General features: G+C 39.5%; 1 protein-coding gene and 1 long non-coding RNA gene across 2 annotated transcripts in view; one reads left to right on the top strand and one right to left on the bottom strand.

The window, feature by feature from the left end:
* Nucleotides 1-930: 930 nt before the first annotated feature.
* Nucleotides 931-21,799, bottom strand: part of LOC119485198 — a 24,583-nt gene continuing 3,714 nt past the window's right edge. The window contains exon 3 of the long non-coding RNA XR_005206222.1: nt 931-1,606. This is a non-coding gene — a long non-coding RNA (uncharacterized LOC119485198). The remainder of the gene's footprint in view (nt 1,607-21,799) is intronic.
* ier2b (immediate early response 2b) lies at nt 10,566-11,767 on the top strand. The gene has a single exon (XM_037764579.1). The coding sequence runs from the start codon at nt 10,747-10,749 to the stop codon at nt 11,296-11,298; it is 552 nt and encodes a 183-aa protein (XP_037620507.1). The 5' UTR covers nt 10,566-10,746; the 3' UTR covers nt 11,299-11,767.

The raw sequence follows: 21,799 nt of genomic DNA, 5'->3' as shown, positions 1-21,799 counted from the left end.
TTGAAAAATACTCTAAATACTTTCTAAATACATAAATTAATTACGACGGGTTGAAAGTGCTTAAAGAAACGGTAACAGTATAACAAAAGAAAGAGGGAGGAACACTGTCTGTAAATGTGGAGAAATGGGCTTGTTGGGACAGAGGAGGAGTTACTGGTACACATCTGTATAAGATTAGTTGCCATGGTAACGTCCATTCAGCCACTGCCTGAGTTTGCAGGAAATTGCTGTAAGATGCGTTTACATAGACAGAAAGCAATGCACTCCATTTAACCCTTTGTATACACGGTGTCCAAATGCACTGTAGATACAGTAGACCAGTAGGAGCAGAGAGGGGAGCTCTTCCTCAAAGAATAGACATAATACAGACAGAAAAGTATAATAATAATAATATAATAATTTGACATAACGGGTAGCCTTTTTTTTTACAGGTTTTTATGACAGTGTTTAAAATAATAAACAATTCATCAGATTAGAATGTGATCTATGACCTATTTTTAGATTTAAACATTTTAATATTATTCGTTGAACTTGAAATACTAATATTATAATAATATTATTATTTATTGAAAGATTTTATATCTGGCAGAGTGCCACGGACCGCGTGATGTGATAGAAAGGTCCAGAACAGTTACTAAACGGACCTTTTGGTGAGATTGTTTGTTTCCACAGTTGATAATGAGTTGAAATATGCATCCTGTCTTCGTATGTACTGAGACTAAATGGGTGTTTACATGTCCAGTGTGGTATACAAAGCCAATACGGTGTGGAATATAAAAGTTTTGCCAAATAAATAAACAATCAATCATCAGTTGAAATCTCTGAAAAGGCTTTTTTTTTGTCAAACAAATATGATTTAATGAATGATGAGCAGGACACTTAAACCTATGAGAAACCTGCAGGTTGGGGCCTCCAAATATCAGCCAGGTGTAACTTTAATTTTTAATTTACTTTGATAAAAAAAAACACCTCCCACATAATCTGTGCATTCAATTCCATTATCTTGTGAACATAGATTTTATTTTATATTTTTGTGACCTGTGAATTTTTCCCAGGTCTTTTTTTTCAGTGATGTTTGATTGCCATAAATTATATTTAATTGTTGTTGTGGACACTTGTATATTGTAATATAGTTCATCTCAATATTATACCACACTTTCTCCATATATTATATATGTTTATGTAAACCTTTGATGATGAGTTTTCAAACAAAATGATGATACAGGATACATGGAAACAGACCCACAGTTTTAATTTGATCTGTTCGTCAATCAAAGGAAACGGAAATCTGACAGAGGCTGACAAATCCTCTGGACATCATTAAAAAAGGCTCTCATTAAAAATGAATCAGTAGGATCCACGTAGACGGACAGAGAGGATCAATGAGTGCTGCTGAAAAAAAAAAAAAAAAAAAGCATGCTCAGCAAATCCTCCATGTTCTCTCTTTACAGCTCTCCTTCCTGTTCCTCCCATTTGTCTCTATTCCTGTGAGGTTTTCATCTCTCAATCCCACCCTGTCCTGTCCAGCTCCGTCCTTCCTGTCTTCATCCTGTTTCCTCCCCTCCTCCTCCTCCTCCTCCTTCACTCCTCTTCCTGCCTCCCTGTCCTGTGAAAATTCACAGCCAGAGTCATAAACGTCACTGTTGACGCAGACACACACACACTGAATGAGAAGTAATATTCACTAATCGGCTTCATTGTCAGAATAACTGTGGTTGAGAGAACAGTGTCAGAGTGATATTATTATCACTAGTTTCTCTCAAAACTAAGAACCCCATTAATTCTGTCACCTCTTGACGCCAATGTTTGCTTATTTCATGCGTCAGAGGTTTAGTTTTGACTTTATCAAAGAGTATTAATCCAGAGTTTCTAGAGTAAACCAGAGAATATGGACCACAATATTTAAGGTCCAGTGTGTAAGAAGCAGAAATGTAATATAATATTCATAACTATGTTTTCATTGGTGTATTAGGGCTGTTGCAATGAAGGAATTTCCTGTGCGGTGATAATGATTGGCTCAACAGCACGATATGTGGTGGTATTATTGCAACTTTTTATTATTTATCCTAGTGTTAGTGCTATAAATAAGCTTTATTTTTAGGCTATTATTAAGTATATTGTTGCTTTTTAAATGGTCGACAGTTTTAAAACGAATTAAATACTTGGTTATTGTTAAATGCAGAACACAGAAAGGCGACGAGGCGCAGCGTTTTTTTCAGCTGCGCTTTGGTTGCGCCTGTTTGCTATGATACGGAATATCAAAATGTCGGCACCAGGTAGAGTACTTGCACTTGTAGCTACATGTAGGATGTGAGGTCGGTCATTGTGGAGTTTTACCCAAAATTTAACATTTTTCAACTCTCGACGACCAGAAAAAAAACACAGAACGTGCAGCGCTCAGCGCAGAATAGACGCTAAACACCTCGTCACCCTGCTGCCGTTTGTAGCAAAGTGCAAAATGCGGCGCTCCCATTGCAAAGAATTCAAAAAAGAAAAAACATCCCATGCAGTTGGCTTGTCAATATCCCGGTTATTGCGACAGCCCTACCTGAAACTAAGAATCATTGTGCTTTCATTAGCTTAGAATGAGCCCTTCATATCGGTCGTGTCTAAAAGGTAACCCCTAAGTTGTGAAAATGTGCAAAAACTCTTGTGAGACTCGCAGCCCTACGATGACCTATCCTAACCTCAAATGGTTAAGGTTAGGATAGGTCGTAGGATAGCCCTAGGACCTAACCTAACCTTAACCATTCGAGGTCAATGACAGCAGGCTACCTCCGGGTCTGAAAAGTGAAGCCAACGCTGAAGTGCCTTAAACCTGCATTCTTTCTAACAGCCAGCAGGGGGCGACTCCGCCTCCCAGCCCTCGCTCCAGCTTCGGTCTGGTTCTCATTCACATGAACGGATGAAGGGAAATAACTCTGGATTCAGCTGTTCACAAACAGCATTTTACAACCTTTAGGACCTAATGATTTAAATAAGGACTATTAAAGTGTTCATACTGGGAAGTTGATTTATCCAGTATTTACCTAAAAAAAAATGATCCTCCGAGTTACAGACGTCTCTTTCCCAATGTAAGTCTACGGGAAAAAGTATTTTTGGGCCCAATGGCATCACATGACGGACACGGACGTTGTAGTACCGCCGTTTGACCTCAATGAAAATTTGCTTCACAGCCCGGCGCTCTTCCTCAATGCTTGGTGTACCTAGCGCCACCCTCTCGTGTCACTTCTGGTTCCAAAGAACAAGATGGCGATGGCCAAAATGCGGAAGTTGTGGCTTCGAAACCGTAGCCCACAAACCAACGGGTTACATCACTGTGACTACATCCACCTCTTATATAGTCTATGGCTATAACTCAGGTATCATCCCTTATATAAGGGACAGTGTGACATGATGACACACAGGTCAAGTCTCAAAAGTCAAACTTGCTTCAAAGCATTTTACTATCTTTAGGATGCAGACAGCCTCGATCCTCAGACCTTTAGTTCAGATAAGAAAAACTCCCGCAACAAACCCTTAGATGGATATGTGAAACAACGTTCAGGTATTTTTTAGAAACTTCTAAAAACAGCCGGTTATTATTTTCCACTTGCTTTATCTCTACTGCTCATCTCCTGTCCAGCTCAGCTGACTGCAGATCTGCCTCAGTGGAAAGTTTGAGTCATTTTTTTTAAAACATGGTGCATTTCGCAGGAAAAATCTCCTCCGCTGGAACAAAACAAAGTCTGAAATGAAGCAATGCATAACAAAAGAAAAGTGGCTGAGAGTCAACAAGCAGGAGGAAACAGTCAGACTATAAATAGACAACCTGACCCATTCCTTAATGATGCCTTCAAGTGCTCCTCGTAAGGGTGACCTACTTTCATCTTTGGAAGTCACAAATACAACCGGCTGCTGCTGCTTAATGCATTCAGTGGAGAGTAACGAGAACAGGTTGTTTTATAAGAAGCTACCAGTCGGCTCGCTGTTGTTTTCTTTCACACGAAGCTGGAAGGACAAGTTGAACACGTCATGATGATAATTGATAGTGAATGATGACTACTGAAAACCACAACAAACATCAGGCTGTGTGTCATCAAGCTGCAGCACAATTATACAATCACCCTAACCACCCGTCTACGCTCACTCACACACACACACACACACACACACACACACACACACACACACACACACACACACACACACACACCGTCTCTTATACCTCTGAAATACTGCTGAAATCCATGAAAACATTTAACCCTGTTAAACTGTACACATTTAACATTGAGAGCTACTCACAACTAGTGTCAAATCCTTGTATGTGTCAGAACATTTGGCCAATCTACTGCTACTAATCCGTTAAAAACATGTTAATTCATCAGACTCTGTTAAAGATCCATTCCGCGGATTTTTGCATATTTTCGTCCATTTACAAAACGTCATTTTTTCACAGGCAACCTGTTTTCTATTGTGTTTTAAAGGGACTGTTTGTAACTTTTTAAGCGCATAAATGTACCGGGTCGAGATCCCATGTGTGCTCCCATATGCGCGCTCGCGTTCTCGCTGTCTCGCTCCACCTCTAGATGTGAACGCGCACTCACTATACACTGCAGAAGACTTCATAGCTCTGAGAATATCTAGTGAATGTACAGTGTACGTTTGTGCAGAAATAACTGCTGCAGCTCCTCCAGACCAACAGAGGTTTCCCATGTCTTGTGAAGTGACGGGGCTCCGCAGCGAGTAACGTTGTCGCTCCGACCAAAACTCCGGTGTCTCCCTCCAGGCGAAGTCGGGAGGCGATAACGTTTCTCTTCCTGCTTCAGCACCGGCACCGTCCCGCTTTTGCTGAAGCAGGAAAAGCCAACACTAGGATCGGCAGTGATTCATGGAGAGACCTTCGTCTGGTCAGCTAACATTACTGCCAAGCAGCTGGAATATAGAGTGATATTGTGGTTTTAGCTGACGTGTGTCTCCTCACTGTGTTGAGCGATGCTCGTTCATGTGAATTTAGAGCGAGCAAGCGTGAGCCCGACGCCGGCTTTCGTTGACTTAACGGCCACAGGTGTCGCTGTTAACGAGCAATTCTGAAAGTTACAAATCGTCCCTTTAAAAAAGCGGAGTCTTGTGATTGGTTTAGTTACTCGCTCCACGTGAAAGCGTCTTTCTTCAGATGGATGTGACCCTTTACGTGCTGCTGGTCCTTGCAATGTTACTGCTTTCATTCATAACACAGCCGTACCGCCATTCTCCCTGAAATGTTAACGAGGTCTTGAAGTGGCGGTTCAGAGTTCCCTGAATATCGATCCCTGCTCCCGTTCACACATGAGCCCATGCAGGAAATGTTCCTGAACTGCAGGTGTGAAAGGGACGACTGTCACACTAACATCATAGTGATTAAAACTAACACTCACCACCTGAACGTCGACCAAAAGAACAACAAAAGAACACATGTAAAGTCAGCGTAAGACTTTATTGGACAACAAAAGAACCTAAAACACAAAAAAGCTCTGGTGTAAAACGGAATAATGGTTCTGCTATCATAAACGTGTGTTTTCCACAGAGCTCATTTTCTGCAATAATCCAAAAGCCAATGGAAAAAACCGATCTAGTGAACCAGGATGATGCTGACTTCCTGGTTGGCCTACAGTAATAGGTCATCTCTGAACCTCTCTATTATTACAGAAATACATCCAAAAATCTACAAAATGATCAGTGAAAAAGAAGGGATTTGTAGTTAAGGAGCTAGAACGGTTAACACAGCGCCTACCAGCATACTGTAGTAATACCAGAAGAGCCAGAAGCTGTTAATGAAACAGATAATCGTTATACTATTGTATAATGTTAATTGTAGCAACAGTCTCCAAGCTTTCTGCCTGTAAGTCATATTTTGGCGACCAGGTTTATTTCCCCGTCCTACCAACCAGTGTTTATACTACACAGAGAAATACTGTAGGTCATGAGCGAGGCAGCAGGCCCCACCCTCCGCTCTGCACACACACACACACACTCCACCACCCATTTGGCCTCGGGCAGAGTAAGTATAATCACACATAACACTGTCACCATAGCGACCAGTCGAGTGAAGTCATGTTTGGTTGTTTTCTTTGCTTAAGAACCGCTCGGCTTATAGGAGGACTACTCGTAACAACGTGCAAAACCGGGCTGTGATTTAGTCTGATTTAAAACTCACAGCTCAAACAGGTAACGACAGTTTAACAGTTTATATCTCACAAGTTCTCCTTTAATGCCAAATATGATGAGTGTGATTTGAAGGGTTGAGCAGATATTCTCACTTATATAATTTAAAGTAGCATGTAAGGTTTGATTAAAGCTCAAGTATATATTTAGTATTTCTGATTAGGTATTTAAAAATGCAATTAACCCTCTGAGAGCCACAATAGACCCGTTCTAGTCTTCTTTAGGGTGGTCCAGGGGGTCTTTAGGGGGAGATAGCAGGTCAACAGTAGATGTCACATAGAAGTGGTGTACATCATCTGAAAGCTGGGAACCTGAAGGTTAATTTAAGATGCAGCTCAGCACTGTGTGTCAAGTTGTTCTAGCCATAAATCAGAAATAAACATGAATTTAAAATGAATTGTAAAAGTGTATAAGGGTTTAGAACATTATGATAGTAGTATATGATGGTCATCCCCCTGCTCTATTATGTCTCATAAGTTGTTGCAGCAATTTTTGGGTTGATACCATTTGTCACACAGATTTTTGTGCTAAATTTCATAATTTTTTATCTATCGAGAATTGATAAAAATGATCAATAATCCCTCCAAAACACCACATTAAGACATCAAGACCTTGAGGAACACCATAGAAAAAGCCATGCTGTGATTTGGGATCAAAATCTTTGACAATTTGGAGATTTCTGCAAGAATTGCTGCACTTGTGTTGTGTAAACTGCTCAGAAACCCCTTATTGTCAATCTAGCTAGGAAAGCCATCCATCCTCTGAATGCTCTAGGTCTCTAGTTTGATCCATCCATCCTCTGAATGCTCTAGGTCTCTAGTCCGGTCCATCCATCCTCTGAATGCTCTAGGTCTCTAGTTTGATCCATCCATCCTCCAAATGCTCTAGGTCTCTAGTCTGATCCATCCATCCTCTGAATGCTCTAGGTCTCTAGTTTGATCCATCCATCCTCTGAATGCTCTAGGTCTCTAGTTTGATCCATCCATCCTCCAAATGCTCTAGGTCTCTAGTTTGATCCATCCATCCTCCAAATGCCCTAGGTCTCTAGTTTGATCCATCCATCCTCTGAATGCTCTAGGTCTCTAGTTTGATCCATCCATCCTCTGAATGCTCTAGGTCTCTAGTTTGTGGCTGTAAAGTTTCATGAGGCTGTGATTATCCTAGAGGTCACCACAAGGTTATTTTATACGGTGAGGTCAATGAAATGTCTCCTATGGGGACTAACATCATCACACATGAATACAGTTGGCCTCATTGGATCCACCAGAGTCTCAGCTTTACAGTGAGACCCAATTTATGTGATTCAAGACTGTTTAGGGACCCCAGGATGCAGAAGTATTCAGATAAACCATTTTAGAATAGGAGAAAATATCAAGGGACCCCTTTCAATCTACAGTCTACAGCCCGCCACTGTCAAACCCATTGTAACCTCTCCGTTTAACTGCGGTCACTGCAGACATTTGGTATCCATTATAGTGTTAGTGTTTCTGATGCCACGCTCACGTCATGTGGGAAGGAGAAGTAGTGATGATGATGATGGGAAAGGTTTCCATGGTTACAGCTCGCATGTTTTTACAGCATCTGACAATGCGGGGCGGTGATTATCAGCGCCACTGACAACAAGTGTAATTTGCACTCTGAAAGAATAGTTATGCAGCGCTGAGTTACAGCTCTATATGACAGGCGGAGTTTAGTCGTGTGGGTGTCGAAAAGGGTTCATGATCAGAAGCAGTATCATTTTAGCTGCCTTATATTGTGTCATTTGGCTGATTTAAGTCTGCTGTGTTTGTTATTTCCACAAAAGTTTTTTTTTACCACAAAGTCAGATATTTCAGAAAATGTCTAATTCACACCTCTATTGTCATGATGGGTGTTTGTTTTTTTTAGGCCTACAAGTAAAAAGAATTACAGATGTGGCCACTTCCAGACTTCCATATGTTGCAACACTCACTCACTTTGCTTGCTGTCCTTTTGCTATTTTACCCTATCAGGAGCTATAATCCCATAATAATAATAATTTATAATATAATTTATTATATCTTCAACTGTGAAATACTGACTTAACAGTACAATCATTTCGTGCAATAATTCAGCAGTGCAATAATCTGGTTTACTCCGGCATTAACACTTTATTTATACAGTACATTTAAACTAATATTCTTATTTTACATCTTGCATATTTATAAATGCATGCATTTATATTATTTGCATAGATCCTATTGCTCAGCATTATTATTTACACTGCTGTTATATAATAATAACTGTTATTATTATATACTGATGTATATATATATATATATGTGTATATAAAACAACAGTGCAAATAATAATGATGAGCAATAGGATTTATGCAAATAATATAAATGCATGCATTTATAAATATATATGTATATTAATGTGCTAAAAAAATAAGAATAAGCATTTAAAAAAGCAAATAAATCAAAGTTAGGTTTAGATCAGTGTGCAAAAATGAAAGAATGTGCAAAACCAATAGTGCAATTGTGTCTATTCTATATTAAATGTGGTCATTATTTATTGTGTTTAAAATATATAAAAGAGAAGTCTGTCTGAATGCTAAATCTGCCCTCTTATGTCTGGTAGTCAATCTATAATCTTTTACATTTCAAACAGCCCTTGAACGCCTCATCATGGTGCTCGCGCCTGACAGCCGCCTGCCGTTTGACCTCAGCGCGCGGCTGCCTGGTAACCTCATTCACGCCGGTGACAACTCCATATATGGTGACGCGATGACGCCATCAGCGCTGTGCCCGCCGGGGCTGCGGCTGCGCGTTCACGTCATGGCTTTTCCACTGTGCGCGTCCCCACGGGGAGTTTTACTACCGGAAAGACCATATATGGAAGCTGAGAGTGCGAGTGAGTGACGTAGTGTGTGAGAGAGAGTTAGAGCAGAAACTCCCCAGAAACATATCAGAGACACGTTTCTTTCTCCCACGTAAATTCCTCGAACTGCTGCTGGTTGGATTTTTTTTTTTTTTTACCAGAATGTAAACAGACTGACATGATGTCACTAAACACGCTTCTTCTTTCTTTATCTACTTGAATACTTTCCACTACAACAGCTAATCTAAACACACTTCCTTAGTGTTGTGAAGTTTATTCTAAGACAGAAATACGACTTTATTGTTATAATCTGTCATATTAAACTTGCTTTTATAACATAACATGGTTTATCCTAAAGAAACACCACCTTATGTATAATAAAAACATAATTTTACCTATATATAATTATAATAACCTTATTATTACCCAAGCAAATTTTCCCATTGGGGCAATAAAGTATATATCATCTTATTTTGTAGAATAATTATTATTTAAGACAGTTTATTCATACAATATATTACAGGACTTCTTCTTGTAGATACTATTTGATTGTTTTAGTTGTTTTGCTAATAAACTTCATGTGTTTAATTGTAATACTTTTATCTCCTGTTATAAAATCAGAAATACTTTATTGATCCCAGGGGGGGAAATTGGGAGTTGCTCTTATATATAAGCATTAAGAAATATAAAGGAGTATGTAAAATGTAAATTATGTACATAAATGATACAATATATAACACAATATATGTACTGTTAAGCGTCTTTGAGTTTTTGAAAAGCGCTATATAGGTTGAATTTATTATTATTATTATTATTATGTAGAGTAATGTAAGTAAATAATAAAAAAATAAGAAATATGTGTAAGACATCTGTTAAAAAAAAAGTTTAATCCCAATAACAACAAAACAAAACATCATCTTGTTTAGAAGGAAGCTAATAAATAAATTAAAAATAATTAAAATATATACAGAGTTTGATAATATATAAATAATACAGATTAATAAAAAAATAAAAAAATATTAAAATATAGAATAAAACCGGCAGAATACATTTTTGTTATATATATATATATATATATATATATAAGAATACATTTATATAACTTTATATATATATATAAGAATACATTTATATAACTTTATATATATATATATATATATAAATAAACCATTTAATCCCAATATCAAGATATATAGAGTTTGATATAAATAAATATATACAGATATATAAAAATATAATAAAAAAATAAAGAATATAGAGTAAAACCTTTGAGGATTGATTTCCCTGAATTAGATTTGAATCTGATGAGCAGCAGTAGAGATAAGTGACTTCCAGCAGGAACAGAAACTAAATAATAAAAGAGATCAACTGTGAGAAAACCGGTAGACGGAACAGATGGTGCGTGTGTGTGTGTGTGTGTGTGTGTGTGTGTGTGTGTGTGCGCGCCGCAGCTCCAGCAGGTGTGGGCGGAGCCTGTTTGTCGCTCTACTGAGGAATGAAGTCCGCGTTACGTCAAAGAGGAAATAAAACGCCGCCCTGCTGCTCGAGCGCTCTCATTTCTCTCGGTACTACCAACCGGCGAGCAGCTGAAGTCTGAAGTCTGAGAAAAGACAGATTCAAACTTAAACTACTAACTCAGATAGACAGATAAACAACAAAAAAGCGCGTCTGCTTTGTTGAACCTTTTGGTGAAAGTGCCAAAAACAACATAAAACGAGAACAATGAGTGCCACGACCGCTATGGAAGTGAACGCCGAAGCCAGACGGATCCTGGCGGTGTCGATAAGCAAGCTGTACGCCTCCAGGACGCAGAGAGGCGGGCTGAGACTCCACCGGAGCCTGCTGCTCTCTCTGGTCATGAGGTCCGCCCGGGATATCTACCACTCCTCCCGGGAGAGCGAGCTGCTGAGCGGCGCGGAGGAACCAACAACAGAGGAGATGATGGACACGAGCTCGAGCGCGGCGGGAAAACCAACCGTGCTCGAGCCTCAGCCGTTGAACTCCGCCGAGGAGCCGGACAGTGACAGTGATGGTGACTGTGAGGATGACGGAGAGATCACAGAGGACAAAGAGAACATGAGCCCGGCGGCGAGGCAGTCCAGGAAGCGCCGCGGCAAGGCGTCGGCGGCGCCTGACTTCCTCCCGAGCAAGAGGGCGAGGCTGGAGCCCGGAGAGGAGCGGTATGCGGCGGCGCTGAGCAGCTGTCGAGCCGCGGTCGGAGCCGGAGACTCGCTCAGCGCTTTGTCTCTAAACCGCGTCATACCTGCCTTCTGAACAAAATGGAGGGAGAGAGAAATAAGCCTCCAATGGGACTTTGGAAGAGTGATTCTGAACTAAAAAGGGCGGCTGGTTTGACCCCCCCTTTTTGACCTACATCGGCGTGGTCCCGGGACCTGACAGAGGGATTTACCGGGACCAGGGTGCGAGCTCTCCGGTCGATCTGCCGGGCTTTGTGTTGAGAAGCCCCGCAAACAGAGACTGAGACGGAGAATGAACTGAAGCCGAAGCGGGCCCTGAAGGCAGCTTTACGCGCAAGGGCCGCCGGGAAAAGTTTGAGAAAGAAGAAGAAGCAGAAACCTGAAGGAGGAACTCTGGTTGCATTCTGGTTTCTCGGTGGTGATTCACCTTCAGTAGAAAATGAGTCCTAACAAGTGACTGTCGCTGACTCAAAGCGTGTGTGAATCAGCAGAGAAAGAGAGACATGAGTCAGTCAACGGCTCACCACAAACACACACACACACACACACTTAAGGGAAGTTCCTGCCTTTTTAAAGGTCCCATATCGTGCTCGTTTTCAAGTTCATACTTGCATTTTGGGTTTCTACTAGAACATGTTTTCATGTTTTAATGTTAAAAAAAACACTTTATTTTCCTCATACTGTCTGCCTGAATATACCTGTATTCACCCTCTGTCTGAAACGCTCCGTTTTAGTGCGGAATTTCAACGGAATTGCGTTACTAGTCAACAGTTTGGGTCCATGTTTACTTCCTGTCAGCTTGATGTCATTCACATCATGCAACCAGGAAATAAACTGGGACACATTCAGAATGTTTACCTTTAAAAACCGTGTAATGGGTCTAAATATTGTATATTTGTGACATCACAAATGGACAGAAATCTGAAAACTGCTTGTTTCAAACGCACAATTTCCGAATATGGGCTGTGTGTGTTTCTCCGTATATTGAGCTCAGTATTTATATAGCACTTAAATCTGCTTTATAATGTAGAAGACCTGAAAATCTCACTTTTTACAATATGGGACCTTTAAACCGGAACATGAGACTGTAACACTGAAAGAGGAAGGACTCACTGCCACACACATTCACACACTCAACTGCTGCTGTGGACTTTGATCAATCAATACTACTGCTATGAGGGGACTTTCCTGTGTTCACATGGTGCTTTGAGAAAAAAACCAAAAAAACCCAGGCTGTCCACGTGGTGTCGGAAGCCTACAAACTTTGGTGTTTTTTTATGTCACTGAAATGACGTGAAAAAAAAATAACATTACCTCACATTCCAAGCTGCTTTTTTTTTTACCTTGAATTAATGGTGTGAAATATTTGTAATAAACATGTTGAAAAGGTACTTGGTTGTCCTGCTCTCTTTGTTGTTGAAGGTTTAGAGCTGCCTCATTAACACACTTGAACCTCTCACATCTTATTTCCAAATTAAAGGGCTATTGGTCTATATTAGGCCTCGGCTCACCGGGTCAATCCTTTTATAAGAGGGAGGATGTTGGTACAACCCAGCGCCAGTCTGGCTTGCCGCCACTAATCTCATGCTTACTGTGAGAGGCACACACACACACACAACCACACACGGTGGGGTCGTACCATTTCCTGTGGATTATGACAGAATTGTGAATCACATCCTTCCTTCCCAACATGACCTGACCGTGATTCAGAGCGGGGATAATAAAAGAGAGTTACGCAACTGCAGCTGGGGGCCAAACGCAGGTAGTGTTTATACCCCGAGGGCCTCTTCTTCTTCATCATCATCATCATCATCATCACTACCACCGCCACCAGAAGCAGCTGCTTCCTGCCAGGTGACTGACAGTAAACTACACCCTGAAACTCTGCGATGTTGATCCGGTTGTTCTGGTTGCTCAGGTTTTCATGTTATTGTTAAGATTCCAGTCATCGGCATCACAACCACCACCACCATCCTCCTCCTCCTCACTTCTTATTTCCCACATCTGAGTCAAGAAGAGGAAGAATAAGAGGAGAAAAACAATGATAGGGAAATGATGCGAACAAGATGATAAATAACTGAGGAATGATGATGATTTCATTTCTGAATGAAACACTTTCTTTATTCTCCCTATAAAGGATAACTGCAGCTTTGTTACAACGTGCGTCTCATTTAATGGTTTCTGTCAGTAATAATAAACATTGTTTTCGTCAAACGAACAGCTGGGATGTGGGAAGACGGCGACCTTGGAACAACAAAAGTCTGGCAACGAGATCAGACAGACAGGTTGTAAACAAGTTTGTTTACACATAACAATAAAACAGAAATGACACGGTGACTGGAGACTTGCAAAAAAATGACTTGTGAGCATCTCTGGGTTTGAGAAGCTCCACGATACGATATTATCACGATATTAAAGTCGCGATATTTGTAGTATGCTGAGTATTGTGATAAGATATATTGCCATTAGGGCCGTCAATCGATTAAAATAGTTAATCGTGATTAATCACACATTTTTTTTATCTGTTTCAAATTGTACCTTAAAGGCAGATTTGTCAAGTATTTAATACTCTTATCAACATGGGAGTGGACAGTATGCTGCTTTATGCAAATGTATGTATATATTTATTATTGTGAATCAATTAACAACACAAAACAATGACAGATATTGTCCAGAAACCCTCACAGGTACTGCATTTAGCATAAAACAATATGCTCAAATCATAACATGGCAAACTGTAAAGGGGAGACTCGTGGGTACCCATAGAACCAATTTACATTCACATATCTGGAGGTCAGAGGTCAAGGGACCCCTTTGAAAATGGACATGACAGTTTTTCCACGCCAAATTTTAGCGTAAGTTTGGAGCGTTATTTAACCTCCTTCACGACAAGCTAGTATGACATGGTTGGTACCGATGGATTCATCAGGTTTTACAGAGTCATATGATACAAGTATCTTCAATTTATCTTTAAAACTGAGCCCGCTACAACCTAAAAATCGCAAGTTGCATTAATGCGTTAAAGACATTAGTGTTAAAACAAATTTGCATTAACGCGTTATTATCGTGTTCACTTTGACAGCCCTGATTACAATATATTGCAATTTATTACCTTTTTTCACTACAAATTATGCAGTTTGTCAACATCTGGTTTATGGAATAAGATACAGGTTTCACTCCGTTCATCTCAGAGTTTTCATTCACATATCTGGAGGTCAGAGGTCAAGGAAGCCCTTTGAAAATGGCTGTGCCAGTTTTTCCTCACCAAAATTTAGTGCCAGTTTGGAGCGTTATTTAGCATTCTTTCTGACAAACTAATGACATGGTTGGTACTAATGGATTCATCAGGTTTTCTAGTTTCATATGATGCCAGTATCTTCACTCTAACTTTAAAACTGAGCCCGCTACAACCTCTGGAACAGAGGGATGTGTTAAATAACAGTAGATTATAATCTGTCATCAGCTGGATACCCAGTGTAATTATACAATACAGTTGTACTCTGACTGTTATTGAAAAATAGGTTAAACGGTTATTATTGCATGCCTAATAATGTTATTTCCTGTTACCCTGAGTAACGTCTATATCCATTTTTAGGAGCAAAACAGTTATTTACTTTAAAAGAAAGGTTTCATTGTGAGTTTCTCTCTCTGCCAGGCAGTGAGGAATCAATGGGCCATCAGATATGAGGAGAAAGGCAGTTTGATCCGGTTATATTCATGATCATTTAAATGAATATGAACATCTAATAAACGTAACTACAGAGTAGATTCTTGTCTTTCATATCATTTTGATCACTTTTACAAAAGACTGCTCTGTCGTGAAAATATGCAATGCACAAGTATTCAGAGAGGTGGATGTTAAGGGGTTAACTAAACAGTCATCATCACCTCTTCCTCTTGCCCACCCGGAGTGATGATGATGATGAGGAAGAGAATGTGTTGTTGATGATGACAACACAGAGGAGGAATGAGAGAAGAGGAGTGATAATGATTATAGGAATAGAAGTATGTAATCATCATGCTTCTCATCATCAGCCTTGAGAACTTAATTCTTTACCTTGGTAATAGTAATCCCTAAACTCAAGGTCCACTTACGAGTCAACACGGACAGGAAGTCCTACAAAAAGCTACGGATGACATCATAACGACTGCTGATCTTGTCAACAGAACGTCTCCATGGCAACAGAGCAAACGCTGTCGGCTGATAAGGCTGTGTGATACGGTTGACACCAACTGGAAAAAGTGAAGTGAATGGACTCAAGGTTGTTTTGTTAAATCAGCCGTCATGCTTTTAAACTAAAGGAGAATAAAGATGTCTTTGAGGTCAAAGCTACGAAACTTTGAGAACTCTCTCTCTTTTTGGACTTGAGGTCTGTGGACACTTTAAACTGTTTAGATTTGTCTTTATTCAGTTGAATTCATTTTTATTTTGAAACTCTGTTGTGGGCTGAAGTGCCTTAAACCTGCATTCTTTCTACCAGCCAGCAGGGGGCGACTCCTCTGGTTGTATAGAAGTCTATGAGGACATGAGCCTACTTCTCACTTGATTTATTACCTCAGTAAACATTGTAAACATGAGTTTATGGTCTCAATCTCTAGTTTCAAGTCTTTTTCAATACAGCATGATGTTCATTTAGTAAATTATGGTCCCATTTAGAGTCAGATAGAGTCTGACTCTAAATTGTTTTGACAATCACAAGTGTGCCTTCAGTTGCAAAAGGTTGAGAACCCCTGAGATAGACCATAAAGCAGGGGATGCTTTAGGGCGGGGCTACCTTGTGATTGACAGGTCGCTACCACGGTGTTGTCCGGTCTCGGAGTTGTCCATGTTTACATCTTAGAACTTTAACCCTTTAACAGTGTGTTTTCAGTTCATTAAAATTAATTATAACCTTTGACGGCCAAAGACCAAGATGGCAACGATTTACTTATATGGTCCCTCTTTGTTATCATTTTTGCTGCATTATTTTCATTGTCGATTAGTCTGCACTTAATTTTGTCTTGTAATAAAATACTAATTAAAAAAAATAATAAAATAAACAAATAAATAAAAAATGATCTGCACTTAATTTTCCGATCAATCAGTTTCATTAATCTGTCAAAAAACATTGAAAAAAAATGCTTATCACAACTTCCCGGAGCCAGAGATGATGTCTTTAAATGTCTTGTTTTGTCCGACCAAGAATCTAAAAATCAAAGATAATATTCAATATACAAAGATATGTGACAAAGACGGGCAGCAAATCCTCTCATTTAAGAAGCTGGAATCAGAGTACATTTTTTTTTTACACAATGTTTTCATCATCATCAAAAATAAGAAACGTTTGGGGAAAAGTCAGAAAAAATACAACAACAATATAAAAACAATATATTTCTTCTTCTTATCCTCATGCCTCAAATGATCTGAGGACCCACCAGATGTTTCTATGGGGGGATTGAACCACTGACGTAAAACGCATCCTGTTTTTGTTGATGTTGTTTTCATATATCAGAGGATCAGCAGCTGCTTTGTCACACTGTGTGTGTTAATATCCTCACAGCATATGAACGTACACATAAACCCCCACATGAGAGTTTTATCACAGCGACCCTGATCGGCCTATATCACTGGCTTATCATGAAGAAATCTGGGTCACATGGGGGGCTTTCATTTTTAAATCATATATACTGTAAATCCTCTTAAAGCAGCAATAATTATTCAGCTAGAGAAGATTCCAGGCTGTAAAACTGTTTATCATTTAAAGTCACGCAGTGTCCTTTAAAAAAAAAAAAGCACCATAATTGGTTTTACCAACAAAGATAATGCCACTTATATATGCAAATGAGTTTAGTGAAATGACATGTCATTATGAACAAGGGTCTCGGAGGGACAGATGGAATGAGGTAAAGGAAACTGAGGGGTGAAGATGAGGAGCGAAGGAAGAGCTGAGTAAGGATCAATGATGGCAACGGGCTGGAAACATGTTATGATGGATCTGAAGTACTGTCCTTTTTAATTTAGGGCTGTCAAAGTTAACGCGATAATAACGCAAAATCTTTTTAACGCCACTAATTTCTTTAACAAATTAATCAGTCGATCTTTCAGAGGTTGTAGCGGGCTCAGTTTTAAAGCTAGAGTGAAGATACTGGTATCATATGAAACTATAAACCTGATGAATCCATCAGTACCAACCATGTCATTAGCTCGTCAGAATGAACGCTAAATAACGCTCCAAAGTTAAGCTAAATTTTGGCGAGGAAAAACTGGCATGGCCATTTTCAAAGGGGTCCCTTGACCTCTGACTGCCAGATATGTGAATGAAAACTCTGAGATGAACGGAGTGAAACCTGTATCTTATTCCATAAATCAGATGTTGACAAACTGCATAATTTTGTAGTGAAAAAAGGTAATAAATTGCAATATATTGTAATCAGGGCTGTCAAAGTTAATGCGATGATAACTACTACTAGAGCCAATATACTGGCGTCATATGAAACTACAAAACCTAAGGAATGTATTGGTACCAACCGCGTCATACTAGCTTGTCATGAAGGAGGCTAAATAACACTCCACATTTTGTGAGGAAAACCTGTCATGGCCATTTTCAAAGGGGTCACTTGACCTCTGACCTCCAGATATGTGAAACAATGGGTTCTATGGGTACCCACGAGTCTCCCCTGAAAAAGGTCTGAAAAAAGTCTGAAAATTGTCCAAAAAATGTCCAAAAAAAGTCTAAAAGATATTTTTCAAAAAGTCTGAAAAAAGTCTAAAAAAGGCTTAAAAATGTCCGAAAAAAGTCTGAAAAATATTTTTCAAAAAGTCTGAAAAAAATTCTAAAAAAGTCTGAAAAAGTCTGAAAAATGTCCGAAAAAAGTCTGAAAAATATTTTTTAAAAGTCTGAAAAAAAGTCTAAAAAAGTCTGAAAATTGTCCAAAAAATTTCCAAAAAAAGTCTAAAAGATATTTTTCAAAAAGTCTGAAGAAAGTCTAAAAAAGGCTTAAAAATGTCCGAAAAAAGTCTGAAAAATATTTTTCAAAAACGTCTGAAAAACGTCTGAAAAAGTCTGAAAATTGTCCAAAAAATGTCCAAAAAAAGTCTAAAAAATATTTTTAAAAAAAGGCTGAAAAATGACTGAAAAAAATCTGGAAAATATTTTTTAAAAAGTCTGAAAAAAGTCTAAAAAAGGCTTAAAAAGTCTGAAAAATATTTTTCAAAAACGTCTGAAAAACGTCTGAAAATTGTCCAAAAAATGTCCAAAAAAAGTCTAAAAAAATATTTTTCAAAAAGTCTGAAAAAAAGCCTAAAAAAGTCTGAAAAATATTTTTTTAAAAAGTCTAAAAAATATCTGAAAAAAGTCCCTTGACCTCTGACCTCCAGATGTGTGAATGTAAATGGGTTCTCTGGGTACCCACGAGTCTCCCCTTTACAGACATTATTTATGATAATCACATGCAGTTTGGGGCAAGTCATAGTCAAGTCAGCACACTGACAGCTGTTGTTGCCTGTTGGGCTGCATTTTGCCATGTTATGATTTGAGCATATTGTTTTATGCTAAATGCAGTACCTGTGAGGGTTTCTGGATCAATATCTGTCATTGTTTTGTGTTGTTAATTGATTTACAATAATTAATATATACATACATTTGCATAAAGCAGCATATTTATCCACTCCAATGATGATAAGAGTATTAAATACTTGATAAATCTCTCTTTAAGGTACATTTTGAACAGATAAAAAATGTGCGATTGACGGCCATAGTTTAAACTACGCCCCATTTTGTCTTCCAGCCTCTGATGTGTCACATTAACGCTCCACATGATTCGGATCGATCACATCTAACCGCTCAGATCAGAGATTCAGAGCTGCAGCTGCGGCTTGTGTTTGTCTGAGAGCTGCAAGTTCTCCACAGTCTGGTACATAATGTTCCACGCAGCCACTTCAAAAAGAGTACAACATGTCCTTGGAAGGCATGTGCTCAAATCAAACAGCACTACAAACATATTCTTAAGAGATACTCATTCTGGCTCAAATGTCCTACATGCTTAATAGATCGGGGGGTTAATGGTGTTATTATTTTGTCCATCAATTTGCAGGCTTGTGCTATTAATGTCGTACTGAAAGGGGCTTTAATGGAGCCAGACGTGCAAATCTTCCTTTCAAGGAAACTGATGGTGTGATTGTTTTGTTCGTTTCATTTCACCGGGGTTTTAGCTTAATAAAGAAACGCGGCTGCTCTGATGTATCCTCTCATACAGAAGAAGAAGAAGCAGTTTCTACAGCGAGTAAACTGGACACGATCTGAAGGAGCACTGATTCTCTGTTCTTGGGCTGCTGGTGACGGTGATGCTTTACAGTTATTACTGATGTATAATATGTATGTTATTGTCATTGTACTATCTAACGTATGTGTAAATGCTTGTAGTTCTGTTGGCCATTAAACTGTCAACAACACTAAAACCCTGTCTACACGTATACAGATTTAAAAACTGATATTTCCCTCTACGTTTTGGCCTCTTGTCCACACGCAGTGAAGGCTAAAAACCAAGATGGCTGCGACCAAATACCAAGATGGTGATGGCGACGACTAAATACCAAAATGGGGATGGGCAAAAACCAAGATGGCTACGACCATATATCAAGATGGCTGCGACCAAATACCAAGATGGCGATGGCGACGACTAAAGACCAAGATGGCGACGGCCAAAAACCAAGATAGCTATGACAAAATATCAAGATGGCTACGACCAAATATCAAGATGGTGACAGCCAAAAATCAAGATGGCTACAACCAAATACCAAGATGGCTACGACCAAATATCAAGATGGCTACAACCAAATACCAAGATGGCTACGACCAAATATCAAGATGGCGATGGCGACGGCGACGACCAAATATCAAGATGGCTACGACCAAATACCAAGATGGCTACGACCAAATATCAAGATGGCGATGGCGACGGCGACGACCAAATATCAAGATGGCTACAACCAAATACCAAGATGGCTACGACCAAATATCAAGATGGCTACAACCAAATACCAAGATGGCTACGACCAAATATCAAGATGGCTACGACCAAATATCAAGATGGCGATGGCGACGGCGACGACCAAATATCAAGATGGCTACAACCAAATACCAAGATGGTGATGGCGACGACTAAAGACCAAGATGGCGACGGCCAAAAACCAAGATAGCTACGACAAAATATCAAGATGGCGACGACCAAATATCAAAATGGCCAGACCAAACATTTGGTGCCCTGGTGAGTATTTCCATCAGATTGGGTCCAGATCAACTACAGTGTACAGTATGTGCTCATAGTAACGAAGGCTTTAACAGTTGTTGGACATCAATGGAGCTCTATGGCTCAGAGGAATAACATAATACTTAACAGTAAGATCAGTTCATTGTTGGTGTTTGATAGGATATAATTAATATATAGAACATCCTTATCTTTTAAAGTGGAGTGGAATAAAAACAATATTCCTCCAACATTTCCTGCTCCAAAAACATATTTTCTATGAAAAAAATGAATGCCGCTGCAACAGCGGCTGAGTGAATAGTAGACAGGTTTTCAGTGATGGACGGATCCTGCCCTGTTATGGTCGTATAAATATATGTATGTGTGGCAGCCTGATTAAGATGCAGAGTGCAGAGGCCAGACAGTCACAGTGACGTGGAGCTCTAACAGCTCAGAGCTAAAAAAAGAACAGCGCAGGAAATGTCTTCACACAGGATGCATGCATGCATCGACCGGCGCGCTCCCGCCTGTGATGGAGGCAGATATAGACTGGGCGACCAATCAGAGCGAGGCAGTCGTGTGCAGATGTGCGGGGGCTAATACAGGGTCTTTGATCATATACGTCACAACGTATCCCTCCATCATGATGACTGTGGTTTAATTACATGTACTGGAAATTATCACTGCGTTACATGAAACTGGATCAACCCTCTGAGAGCCACAATAGACCCGTTCTAGTCTTCTTTAGGGTGGTCCAGGGGGTCTTTAGGGGGAGATAGCAGGTCAACAGTAGATGTCACATAGAAGTGGTGTACATCATCTGAAAGCTGAGAACCTGGAGATTAATTTGAGATGCAGCTCAGCACTGTGTGTCAAGTTGTTCTAGACATAAATCAGAAATAAACATGAATTCATTGAAATAAATTGTGAAAGTGTATAAGGGTTTAGAACATGATGATATAAGTATATGATGGTCATTCCCATGCTCTATTATGTCTCATAAATTGTTGCAGCAATTTTTGGGTTGATACCATTTGTCACAGAGATTTGGTGCTAAATTTTTTTACCACTGGAGAATTGATAAAAATGATCAATAATCTCTCCAAAATACCAGATTAAGACACCAAGACCTTGAGGAACACTGTAGAAAAAGACATGCTGTGATTTGGGATCAAAAACTTTTGACATTTCGAGATTTCTGCAAGAATTTGCATTTTTCACGATTGGATGGCGAGCACTTCTGTGGTGTAAACTGCTCAGAAACCCCCTTATTGTCAATCTAGCTAGGAAAGCCATCCATCCTCTGAATGGATGGATGGATCAGACTAGAGACCTAGAGCATTCAGAGGATG

Source organism: Sebastes umbrosus, chromosome 3 (genome assembly GCF_015220745.1).
Source record: "Sebastes umbrosus isolate fSebUmb1 chromosome 3, fSebUmb1.pri, whole genome shotgun sequence".
Lineage (NCBI taxonomy): Eukaryota > Metazoa > Chordata > Actinopteri > Perciformes > Sebastidae > Sebastes > Sebastes umbrosus.
This window is presented reverse-complemented; position numbering and strand designations above follow the sequence as displayed.

Bases quoted from the DNA above. Each gene is read 5' to 3' on its own strand.
- ier2b (XM_037764579.1), top strand. From the start codon at position 10,747: ATGAGTGCCACGACCGCTATGGAAGTGAACGCCGAAGCCAGACGGATC.